We start from the raw sequence: 13,792 nt of genomic DNA, 5'->3' as shown, positions 1-13,792 counted from the left end.
TTTACAAAAAAAGTTCTCAGGTTCAAAAAAACATTCAGTGAACTGAAAAACTGTGGTCGGTAATATAGGTATTTAGCTGTGTCACATGCCCTTAAAAAGTAAGTTTCAATAAATAAAAAAAAACGAATTTTCTAGAAAATAGTTGAACTTTTTAACAAATTTTGGCATTTCCAAGCCACAAAACGATCATGTAACATCTATTACATCAAATAATTCAATTTTCTAACAAAATTCTTGAAATTGCAAGAGAAAAAAAACAACGAATTTTCTACAAAACAGTTGAATTTTTTATAAAATTTTAAACTTTTTACCAAATTATGGGATTTGCAAGCCAAAAATACAAGATTTTTGCAAAACAGTTGAATTTTTAACAGTTAAATTAAATTTTCAACCAAAAAGATTAATTTTCATTTGAAAAAGTAAGTTTCAATAAAAAAACTAATTTATACAAAACAGTTCCACTTTTTCCCAAATTTTGGAATTTTCTACAAAAAAAAAACAATCATATAACATCTGTTATATATTGTATTAAATTCTTTGGATTTATTAGTAACTTTTTTCTAAAGTTTATTTTCAACCAAACAGTTCAATTTTCTAACAAAATTGTTGAAATTACAAGTAAAAAAAATTAATTTTCTACAAAACAGTTGAATTTTCTACCAAATGTTTAACTTCTTACCAAATTATGGAATTTTCAGGCCAAAAATACAAGATTTTTACAAAGCAATCGAATTTTTACAAAATAATTAAATTTTTATCACAACAGATTAATTCTCATTCAAAGAAATTATCAATAACACTGTTGAATTTCCTACCAAATGGTATAACTTTTTAACAAATTGTTAAATTTTCAGGCTTCTTTAGAATTATTGGAAAAAAGTTTATTTTCAACCAAATAGTTAAACTTGTTACCATATTGTTGAATTTTGAGGCCAAAAATGCAATCATATAAAATATAATATGTATATATTATAAATTAAATTCTTTAGAATTATTGGAAAAAAGTTTATTTTCAACCAAATTGCTTAACTGTATATAAAAATAGCTAAGATTGCAAATTAAAAAAATTAATTTTCTACAAAACAGTTGAATTTTCTACCAAATAGTTTAACTTTTTACCAAATTATGGAATTTGCAAACCAACAGATTTTTGTTTTCAAATCTAAAATATGAATCTTTTAACTTTTTTTGAAATCCTATGAATACTTCAAATAGTCGAATTTTTTTTACAACATGCATCTCGTTTGGCTTAAAAATTCAACCATATATGATTCATTATTAATAATTATATATATATATATAATTAATAATTAATAATAAATGGTTGAATTTTGAAGCAAAACGAGATAAAATTTGTAAAAAGACATTCAAATTAAACCAGAAAATTTTATTACATAATTAATTATTATATATCATATTTATCATTTACATTATTATTTATTATTGTGAAAAAATAAGTATCAATATAAAAAAAAATTCTACAAAACAATCGAATTTTCTACCAAATAGTTTAACCTTTTACCATATTGTTGAATTTTTAAGCCTAAAAGACAAGCAAATAAATAATATATTATATTAAATATGATAAATTAAATTAAATTCTTTGTTAAAAAAATAAAATTTCAACCTAACTAATGAATTTTTAACCATAAAGATGAAATTTTAATAAAAAAACGAATCTTCAATTGAAATAGATAAAAATATGTAATATTCTACTGGAATAATAGTCAAATTTTCAGTTGGAAAAAAGTTTTAACCAAAAAAGAAATAAATTTTAAACAAAATAGTTAAATTTTCGGCAAAAAAAAATCCTGTTCATCCAAAGAAAAATCAAGTTTTTAATCAAATAACTAATTTTTCAACCAAATGAATTTTCACTTAACATTATAAATGTTCAAAAAAAAATGATGATAATTATTTAACTGATGTACTTGAATTTTTAACCGAAAAGAAGAATTTTTAAACCAGGAGATTAACTTTGAAAATAAAAAATCACTTTTTACCAAAAAAAAATTTTTTTAAAATCTAAATATGTAAATTTATAACGAAATAGTTCAATTTTCAATTAAAAAAAAAAAAAAAATTAGCCAAATTGTTGAATTTTGAACTAAAAAATATCAATTTTTGACCAAAAATAAAGCAGTTAATTTCTAAGTTGGAGAAATTACTTTTAAAACAAACTTTCGAATTTTCAACTAAAATAATAACTCTTCAACTGGCATATGTGAATTTTATACCTACCAAAAAGATGCATTTTTAATCATAAATATTAATTTTCTACAAAAAAGGCTAATTTTCCACAAAGTACATAAATTTTCAAACAAATAGTTGAATTTTTTAATTAAAAATATCCAGTTTCAACCCAATAGTTGTATTTTCCATAACAAATCTAATGCTTGAAGAAACGAATTTTCAGCAAAATAGTTAATTTTCTACTGGAATAGTTAAATTTAGAGTAAAAAAAAAAGTAGTTACATTTTCAAATATTTTAACTAAAAAAGGATAAATTCACTACGAACAAGGTAAGAAAATTTTCTATTCTCATTCAGAAATGCTTTAAAACTACTTGAAGTACTTCTTCTTTTTTCAATTTGGAAGAGGAAACTTTTAAATTACGACGAATTCTGACTTGAAGCAGGTAATTTTTTAGACTCCTTCCTTCTAAATTCGAATTATAATTCTATACAACATTTTTTGTTTTTTCGCGCTCCTAGGGTAACTAATTCAGGATAAATTCAGAAGATTTTAGAAAAATGCACGTTACATTTAAAAGAATTCAAATAAATTGGAAAAAGTATTTAAAAATCCAATGATTTACGTAAAACTGAAATGGATTTAGAGGAATTCAAGGTAAGCAAGAAGAAATTCATAAAAATTCAAGGTGAATTAAAAAAAATCAAATGAATATAAAACAATTTGAAAATAATTGATTAAAAACTTTGAAAAATTTATAAAAATGCACTAAATTAAGTAAAATTTTGTAAATTTAGAAGGATTCAAATAAAATTTTTAAAAAATGTAAGACAATTCCAAAGAATTGAAAAAAATGCAGGGTGGATTTAAAAAAAAGTAAAATCTCTGAAACCCTACTAATTTCTAACACAAGAAATGACTAAAGACTAAAAAAGAATTGAAGTTAAATTCAACATAATTCAAATGAATTGAAACAATTTTAAGAATCGAAAAAATTTGATTAAAATACATTTTTTATGAATTTATATAAATTTAAAAGGAATTAGATGAAATTCATCAAAAAAATCAAGCTGAATTTAAAAAGCAATTCAGTAAATTGAAAACAATTTAAAAATATTGAAAAATTAATTGAATTGTGTAGAATTGAGTGAATTTAGAAGAATTAAAAAGAATTTAAAAGGATTTAGGATAAATTAATAAGAATTTAGGGCGAATTCCAAATGTATTGCAACAAATCTTTAAAAAACTTTTCAAATCTTCGAAACCCTACGAAATCTCTAATTTGTTGTGAAATATGTTTTTTTTTAATACATTAAAATATTTAAATTCCTTAAAATTTATATCATTTGAAAATCCTTGAAACTTTGTAATGCCCTTGAAAAGGTCCGAGAATCTTTTAGAATACCCTAATTATTTCAAAACACAATTTCAATCGCATTAAATTACTAAAATCAATAAAAAAATTCTTTGTAATCTTTTAAAATAACCTAAATTATTCATAAAATTCAAGAAAATTCCAAACAATTTAGGACAAAGTAATAAGAATTCATCTCATGAATAAACTCTATAAAATCCACTAACATATCATAAAATCACTGAAATTCTATGATGATATTTTCTGAAATCCTGGAAAATGTATTAAAATACATTGAGAGTTTTTAAATCTCTTAAAATCATTGAAATCCTCGGATATCTTATCAAATAACGTGACATCTTTTTAAATATTTTAAAACTGTATACCCTGTAAAATAGTTTCATATCTTCTGAAATTTTAGAAAATTCTTCATCCTAAAATATTTCAAAAGCAGGGTGGCCGTTTTAATCGATGAAATAATTTCCGGGTTTTTTTCCCGGTTCGCAAACATTTTTCACGGTCAATGAAATTTAAAAAATGGAACTCTAAAGATAACAAATTTTCCACTTGAGGTAATAAAAACTGAGCTGCAAATGAATAAAAAAATTTTATATTCAAATGTTTAATGATTTACGCGTATAAAATTAAAGGTACTAACATTTTTCAATTCAATTATTTTCTTTTTTAATAGTTTTAACATGCTTGGAAAGCTTCAAAATTTTATTTCAAAATCTTGAGAAATCTAGAAGTTCTTTTAAATTTTTAATTATTTTGGAATTTTTTTCAGAAATTCTAAATATCTGTCAAAATGAATTGAATTTTTTCTACAATTTTCAGAAAATCCTGCACATTTTAGAAAATTTCTTTATAATTTGGATGTATAAATAACAATTGAACATTTATTATTTGTAGGCGAAATTTGAGTAATTTTAAGAGATATGTAGAAGTTTTGAAAAGATTCAAACTTAATGCAAAACTTGAAATGATAGCCTAATATAAAACAAAATGTAGATTTTCGCACATTTTAAACAAAAAAAATTAGATTCTCTTCAAGAATTATGAAAGGCTTGAAAAGAATAAAAAGATTTTCTTAAGATTCATAGGAAAATGAAAAATAATTTTTTTATTTTGAAGAATTATTTTAGAAGAATATTTAAAAAGTTTTTCAAAGATTCAAACAAAATTTTCAAACAAAATTCTAGAAGATTTTAAGAAAACTTTCTAAAATTTTCATGATAATTTTTAATCTTATTAAAAACTCATAAATATCTCTTAAAATTACTAAAATTTTTCCTACAAATTTTTATTTGTAAATTATAAATCTAAATTTAAAAATTTCACTTATAAATTAAGCATTTTTCAAATACAACATTTAAAATTGTAACGTTCAAAGTTTAAATGCTCTTCGAAATTTTAACGATTCCAGGTTTTCGATGTCAAACAATTTAGTTAAAGATTCTTCACTTTTAAATATTTAGTTTCAATTTGATTGTCTTAAATAAAAGTTCAAATAATTAAAAATATTCAATAATTAATCTTTTTTTTAATCAAAAATTTCGAATTGAAGGTGTTAAAAATTGAATATTTTAGACTGAAACACTATTTTAAATTTAATTAAATCCCTTAATTAAGAATATATTATTATGAAGTTATTTTTAACTTGAAAATAGTTTATTAACTTTCAGTTACACCTTCACATTTGTTTAATGACTAGACTTTCGAATTGTAACCGTTTAAGTTTTAACGTTAAAATTTGAAAATACTTAAAATTTTGAACTGGTTTAAAATGGTTCTGTCAAATCATTTTTGTTCACTTTTTATTGCTTGAAGTACAGAAAAATTAAAAAAAATTTATTTATATAATAAAAATCTTTTTTATCCAAAATTTTCAACATCAAAGGCTTTTATTTTTTATTTGTTCAACTCTTTAAGAGAGCATTCTAAATTCTTTAAAATAAAAATGTGAGCTTAGAAATAAAAATTTTAAATGGAAAATTTTTAAAGTAAAAAAAATGTTGAACTAATTAATTTTGAATTTTGAATGAAATTTTGAATTACGGTAAAAAAAATGCACTGTCATTTCCCGGTTTCCCGGTCCAGCGGCCATCCTGAAAAGTTTTAAAACCACTTCTAATTAATGAAACTAATAAAAAAAAATTCCTTGGAATCTTTTTAAATTCCTTAAAATATTTCAAATTAAAAGCTCCTGAAAATGCCTTAGAAATTTTAGAAATACCCTAAAATCATAAAAATGCTTTCAAATTATTAAAATCTATTAAAAATTTCAAGGAATCTTCATAAGTACCCTGAAATATTTCAAAGAATTCAAAATAATTCACAAATAGATACATTCCTGAAATGTTGCGCAACAGATGCGCAATATTGTGCATAGGGTTTGCGCGCACAACTTTTAATTTTTAATATCTTTAAACATGAATAAATCAAAAAAAAATTAAGAATTAAAAACTGCGCGCGGCAAATGATGCGTAATATTGTGCATCGGATTCCTGCGCACAGATTTTAATTTATAATTTTCCAATGCACGAATAAATACAAATAGATAAATATAAATATGTATAAAAAGATAAATAAATAAATAAATTGGATAAAAATGATTTTTACCTGTATAACCTGTTGAATCATTGTGGCGACTCGTTCGAGCATCGCAGTGAGCCTGTGTGCCCTTTCAGTGGGTTGAAGTTCAGGCCTGTAATGAGTACTTGCTCGATATCTGGCAGCGAGATAAAGGGTGTAGGTAGGTGCAAGTTTAAACTGCGGAGAGTTAGGTTCCACGTCGGTGATGACTGCATGAAGGAATGTGTCCTCAGATTGTTCGAGGAATTCCAGAACCGCTGGTAAAATTGGATCATTACCTCTCGGTTGGCGATCGTGCTGAGACAGTCTGTAAATTAATAATAACATCATTTTTATTTTATGCAACTCTACAGACTCGATTTTCATCAATCTGTCCCGTTTTCTTTTAAGAATCCAGGGTGACCGCGAGATTTTATTTTAAAAATTACCTCACTGTTTCCTCACTAATTTTTCATTTTTTCTGACCAATAATATTTCAACAGTAAAACTCTAATCTTGTCACATTTTTAATAAAAAATATTTTATATTAATTATAATTTATTATTCATTATTATTTAATACCTAAAAATGTATATTTTATTTTTATTTATTCTTGTGTGACAAAATTATAATTTAAAATCTGTGCGCAATAAACTGACACAACTTTCAATTATTAATTTTTTAACACGTGAATAAATAAAAATAGACCAATAAAAAAGTGTAAAAAATAAAAAGAGTGTTGAGTTCTAAGTGAAATTGCAAATAAATGTTTAAAAAAAGGATGAAAATATATTCTAGTGAGTCTAAACAAATTTATAAATTTTTAATTGATTATTTATTATTCTGAGGGCTGCGGCCCATTTAAAACGAAAAGTGACGAAAATTGACTAATTTCTAAACCTAAAAGTACCAATATGCATTAATAATCTAACTAATTTTCTTTTAAATTTAAAAAACTTCAAAAGAATTTGATGAAATTCATAAGAATTTAGGTTAAGTTTAAAATACTTCAAGATGAATTTAAAAACGATCCAGTGAATTAAGTAGAACTGAGTGATACTAGAAAAATTCAAGTGAATTCAAAAATTCAACAAAATTCCAAAGAATTTAAAAGAATTCTAAATAAATCAGAATTCTGGTTGAATTATAAAAATATTTGAAAATATTTTCAAATCTTCGAAACCCCACGGAATCCCTCACTTCATATAAATAAATAAAATTTTTAAATAAATAAAAATATAATAAATATAAAATATAATGAAATAAATTGAAATGCATTAAAATATTATAAAATCCCGTGAAATTATACGAAATTTGATGAAATCCTGGAAAATTTATGAAAATACCTTGAGAGCCTTTGAAATCCTTTAAGACTTTTTAAAGGTCTTGGAAATACCTTTAAATTAAAAAAATATATTTTAAAGTATTTAAAATAATTCGTAATCACTTAAGGTTGCTTAAGTATGTTAGAAGTACCCTAAGATATTTCCAATCTTTCAAAAATTTCTGAAATATTTTTAATCTTTTAAAAATACCTTGGAATTTTTGAAAATTCTCTAAAACCTTTTAAATTCTTCTAAGTCCCTTAAAATTATCGAAATGAATTGAAAATACCTTAGAATCTTTTAAAGTATGCTAATTTTTTCTTTTAATAATTGGAAATCGCTTGAAATCTTCTGAATTCTCTTGAAACATTTTAAAGCTCTGAAAAAATTTTAATCCTTGCAAGTTTTAAAAATAGCCTAACATCTTTATAAGCCTTGGGAATATTTTTAAATTATTTAACTCTATTTTAGATAGTTAAAATCTTCTGAAATACCTTCAAATTAATGAAATCTATTGAAAATACCTTAGAATCTTTTAAAATATCCTAAACTTCAAATCCTTGGAAAACACTTGAAACTTTTTTAATTTTGTCGAAAATGCCTTGGAATTTTTTTTTAATACCCTAAAATATGTGAAATCTTTTCCCTTGAAACTTTTTAAAACTCTTAAAACTTTCTTGAAATTAACAAAAAATTGAAGTCTTTTGTAATAACTTCAAGTTATTGAAATCTGTTAATTTAAAATCATTTAAGATATTTCAAAATATTTAAACAATTTTCTTAATACTTTGGATTTATTCAAATACTTTAATATTTGTTTAATTCTTCGAAATCCCTTTAAATTCTTGAAATAAATTGAGAAAATACTTTAGAATTTTCTCAAATACTCTAAAATCTTTCAACTCCGGAAAATTCATATTCCGTCGAAATTTTAAGAATGCCTTAACATATTCGAAATCCCTTAAAATCCTTCGGAACAACAGCTTTGAATGATTGAAATCTAAATTATTTTAAATCCTTGAAATCTTTTAAAAAATCTACAATCTTAAAGATCTTGTGAAATCGCTTCAAACCATAGAAATCTATTTCATATTTATTAGAATCTTTTAAAATACTCTACAATTCAAATCCTTGAAATTACTTGAAAATTTTTTATCCCGAAAATGCTTTAGAATCTTTTAAAATACCCTACAATATGTCAAAACCTTTGAAATATAGAAATTTCTTAAAATATCCAAAAAATGTCTTTGTAATGTTAGTGAGTTCTTTTGGAACGTTTAAAAGCTCTTTTTAACGATTTTAAACATTATAAAGCGCTTACAAATTCCATGGAAAAATACCCTAAAATCTTTAAAATCCTTTGAAATTCCTCCAAATCAGTTAAATCTATTCAAAACCCCTTGAAATCTCTTAAAATAACCTAAAATAACTATGTGCTTGAATTTCAGAACATTTAAATGAAGGAGATTGTTTACTGACGACTATTAGACTAAAAAAAGTGCTAACATAATCATTTATTTATGTTACAAATTACTGATAACAAAGAAAACTTATATTGCATTATTTTTAATTGTAGTTGGAACAATATTTAAACTTTTAAAAACCCTCGCAATCTGTCGAGTTCTCTTGAAACCTTTTAAAGCTCTTGAAAATTTCCTAAAATTAAAACATAATTTAAATACTCGAAAATATTTCAAATCCTTTAAAATATTTAAAAAATCCTTGTAATTTTTCGACTTTTCTTGAAACTTCTTGAAATTTCTTAAAATACCCTTAAATATTTCAAATCCTTTAAAATATTTTAAAAAGCCTTGTAATTTCTCGACTTCTGTTAAAAGTTTTTAAACTCCGTTTTAAAGATTTTGAAAATCATAAAGCCCTCACAAATTCCATGGAAAAAATACCCTGAAATCTTTAGAAATTACTTCAAATTAGTTAAAATCTATTTTTTAAAAACCCTCGAAATCTCTTAAAATACCCTAAAACATTTCAAATCCTTTAGAATCTTGTAAAACCCCGTGTAATGTGTCGAGTTCTCTTGAAACTTTTTGAAGATCTTGAAAATGTCTTGAAATTAAACAAATAATTCAAATACCCCAAATATTTTAAATCCTTTCAAATCTGAATCCACAAGAAACTTTTCAGAGCTCTAGAAAATGCCTTGGAATCTTTTAAAATACCTCAAATTAATTCCAATCCTTTCAAATCACATTAAATTACTGAAATACTCTAATATATTTAAAATACCTTGAAATATTTAAAAAAAGTCTTGTAATGTTTCGTCTTCTCTTGAAACTTTTTAAAGCCCGTTAGAAAGATTGTGAAGATCATAAAGCCCTTACAAATTCCATGGAAAAAATACCCTAAAATCTTTAAAAACCTTTAGAACCCCTTCAATTTAGTTCAATATATTTAAAAATTCTAGAAATTTCTTAAAATACCCTAAAATATTTCAAATCTTTAGAATCGTTTAAAACCCAATGTGATCTGTCGAGTTTTCTTGACACTTTTTAAAGCTCTTTTTAACCCTTAAAGTGCATTGTGGGTCTGTGATACCCCAAGCAATTCTCAAACTATAGTCTACTATAGCAGCAGCTGCTTAAAGTGGAGGTAAAAAATCGTGGGGTATTAAACACCCTGAGTGCACTTCGTGAGTCACAAAGTAATTTTGAAGCAAATTTTGTTGTTGAAATTTTATTGATTTTTGTTTAATTTCTAACGTAAGTATATCATACGAAGTGAAATAATTTAGTTTTTCGATTATTTCATATTTTTTTCTTTGTAGATGGCTTACAACTTACGGCAGCGCGTCATGCGAGAGCAGGCTGTGGATGTGTTAAACAAAATAGAATTGTTAAAATAAAGTTATATATGTCTCTTTTTTCAATTTCTTGTATTTTTATAGTATTAAAAATAAACATCTTTTTTTGAAAGCACCCATATTGTACTATTTTTTTTATGAAAGTACACTATTTCAAAAGTATAGTCATAAATTTTCAGGTTAAAATAATTTAAATTGCGTGAGTTATGAATTTTTATGTAAAAAAAAACAAACATTTTTTCACTTTTTTCAATAATTTTTTTAACAAACTTAAAGTAAATAAATGGATATTAAATCAACTCTACCTTATAAAAAATACCTCAAACTATATCGGATAATTTTATTGTGACAAAATATTCAAAAGGGGTTAAACAATACATGATTAAATACGCTGGGGTGTTAAACACCCACGTTGCACTTTACCGTGATTTGTACCATTTATGTACTTTGAGGGTTAAAGATCTTGAAAATTCCTTAAAATTAAAAAAATAATTGAAAGACCCTAAAACATTTCAAATCCTTTGAAATCTGAATACACGAAAAACTTTTTAGAGCTCTTGAAAATGCTTTGAAATCTTTTAAAATACCTCAGATTATTTCAAATCCTTTAAATTACTGAAAACAATTGAAAATTCCTGGGAATCTTTTAAAGTACCTTAAAATATTTCAAGGAAATTCACAAAATTTTTGTTTCCAAAACCCCGAATTTTCCCTGATTTTCAGATTTTCTCTGATCTGCAACCACCCTGGAAACTGTCTTATTTTCTTTTAGTCTCTAAAAGCTAATCAAGAGCTGCGAATTTTAAAAAATTGTCGATAATTCCTTGGCAATTATTGGGACAAAAACTTTCCGATTCAGTTTTCAAGATTTTCCGATAATTGAACAAACTGGTGATTTCTTTCAAGAAGTAAGAGGAACTTAGTTCGAAGTCGTATCTTCCTTCATTAATCGATTCCTTCTGCAGCAAAGGACAAAGGGCAAAGTGGCATGCATTTTTTTTTTTACTATTTGTATTAAATTAAACAAGAATGCAGAGGGAATGCTAATTAATGAAAACCACTGTAAACTGATAAACTGATTGTAGTCCTGAATATAATTAAAAGTTTTACGCTTGAGCGTTATTCGTGCAGTGAGCTTTCATGCGACATTCAAGTTTAACAAAGGACCAAAATGGATTAGAGTAACGCTTGGCGAGTGAACTAGTTCTTTGCCGGTTAAACATGACATTGACTAATTTCGGATCCGAATATTAATCTAGAACACCTACCAAAATCTAAAGTTTAAATCAATTTTTATCCTCGTTATCATTCCCATGAAAATTTAAACATGAAATCGCAGAAGAAGTCTCCGTTTATACAATACCAGGGTGAACAAAAAACTTAATTTTGAAAATTCCATAGTTTTTTTATGACAATTTTTTCAGTTTTAATCGGAAATATTATTAAAAGAATACAGTAAAAGAATTAACAAAAAATGTTAAAAATTGTAGTTTAAATGTCGCATTTATTCATGTTAAAATTTCAAAACTAAACAGCATTTTTTGTCGAAAATTTATCTTTTTTGATAGTAGTTTAATTTATTTGTTGTTGAAACTTATACTATTTCGTTAAAAATTTACTTTTATATTATTGAAAATTATTTTTTTTTTCTGAAAATTTAATTATTCAATTTATTGTTGAAAATTGATCTTTTTGGTTACAAAATAATTTCTGTGGTTGAAAATTTTACTATTTTGTTGAAAATTAGTTTATTTTTTGTTTTAAAATTTATTTTACTAACTGAAAATTTAAGTATTTTATTTTTGGTAGAAAATTCATCTTTTTGGTTGACAAATTAAAAAAAAATTAGTTGAAAATGTATCATTGTAGTTGAAAATTAATTATAACTATTTTATTTTTTGTGAAAAATGTATCTTTTATGATAGAAATGTAATATTTTTCGTCAAAAAAAGTTCTGTTTTGTAGAAATTTTAATGATTATATTTTTTTTTAAGAATTTATTTCTTTGGTTGAAAAAAAAATTTAGTTAAAAATTAATTTTTTTATAGAAAATTTATCCTGTCGGTTGAAAATTCCACTATTTGGTCAAAAATTCATATTTTTGGTTGAAAATTTATCAATGTGGTAAAAATTCATTTCTTTTGGCTAAAAAATCATTTATTTAGTTTAAAATTAATTAATTTGGTTGATAACTAGTTTTTTGTGGTTAAAAAAATTTTTTTTAAACTGCAAATTGAAGTATTCTAGTTTTGGTTTATAAATTTATCTTGTTTAGTTAAAAATGTATATATTTAATTGAAACTGTATCTTTTTTCGTAGAAAATTCATCTTTTGGGTTTAAAATTGATTTATTTTGCTGAGAATTCATTTTTTGTTGTTTGAAAATTGATTGTTTTAACGGAAAATTTAATTGATCTATTTTTGGTTAAAAAATAATTTCTTTTGATGACAAGTGAACTATTTTGTTGAAAATTCCCCTAACTATTTGGCTAAAAATGTATATTGTTAGCTAAAGATTCATCTTTACTAAAACAATTTTTAAATATTATGTTTAAACAATTTATGAAACAATAATCAATAATTAGTACTTTTTAATTGAAAGCGTCTTAAATTTAAAAAATATATAGAACGATTTTGAACAACTTAATTAGAAAAAGAAGTTGAACTGCATAATTTCTAAGTCGAAGCGCTATAAATTAAACAATTTTATTATGAATTAAAGAATCAGGAAATTGAATGATTTTAGAATAATTTTAAAATTTAAAGGAATGGAAATTGTATTATATTTGATTAATGGTGTTAGAAATTAAATAATTAAAAATTAGAAAGTTCTGAATTTTAGAAGGACTTTCAAAATAAACAGTCATTTTAAATGAGAAAAACTAAAGATGAAAATGCTCTAATCCGGAAAGTTGAAACTTAAACGAATGTAAACTTCATTTAAATTCAATCAATTCAATTTTAAGTGCAAAATTAAAACCTATGAATGGGAAAAATAAACATTTATCGTCCAACATGAAAATTTAGAACTCTCTTCGTCTTGATTTTGAAATGATTTATTTGATTTGAATTTTTGAAGTTGTATAATTTTAAGCTTTTCAAAAGCTTCATATTTACATCTAAAATGATTAAATTCGAAATGACTATAAAGTCTTTTAATATGAAATTGTGAAATATTTAATAGCGGGATTATCCTGAAATCTTTAATATTTGAATGTGAAACTGCAGTACTGTTAAATTGGAAATTCGAAACACCCCAAAATTAATCTAAAAATTAATTTTATAACAAAATTTCATTTCGAGGTGGCAAAGAATTAACCGTTTTAGAATCGCGCATTCAAGACTATAATTTTAAATTGAAATTATAGACATTTTCAGAATGATAAGTATATTATTAATAACTATTAGATCATGTAGTATCACGTGACATTAAAAACGACAGAAATCACATTTTTTAGTTCACGATCATCTTCTCTCTTAAAAATTGTAGAATTTTAGATATTGTTTTCTCCCGGTGCAAGTTTC

At 23.7% G+C, this 13,792-nt stretch overlaps 1 protein-coding gene across 1 annotated transcript in view; it reads right to left on the bottom strand.

Annotated features, from left to right (window-relative positions):
- Nucleotides 1–13,792, bottom strand: part of LOC117180738 (afadin-like) — a 284,255-nt gene that overhangs the window by 72,111 nt on the left and 198,352 nt on the right. The window contains exon 11 of the mRNA XM_033373229.1: nt 6,170–6,449. Within this exon, the coding sequence (XP_033229120.1) occupies nt 6,170–6,449 (280 nt within the window). The remainder of the gene's footprint in view (nt 1–6,169; nt 6,450–13,792) is intronic.

Source organism: Belonocnema kinseyi, chromosome 9, assembly GCF_010883055.1.
Source record: "Belonocnema kinseyi isolate 2016_QV_RU_SX_M_011 chromosome 9, B_treatae_v1, whole genome shotgun sequence".
In the NCBI taxonomy this organism is placed as follows: domain Eukaryota; kingdom Metazoa; phylum Arthropoda; class Insecta; order Hymenoptera; family Cynipidae; genus Belonocnema; species Belonocnema kinseyi.
This window is presented reverse-complemented; position numbering and strand designations above follow the sequence as displayed.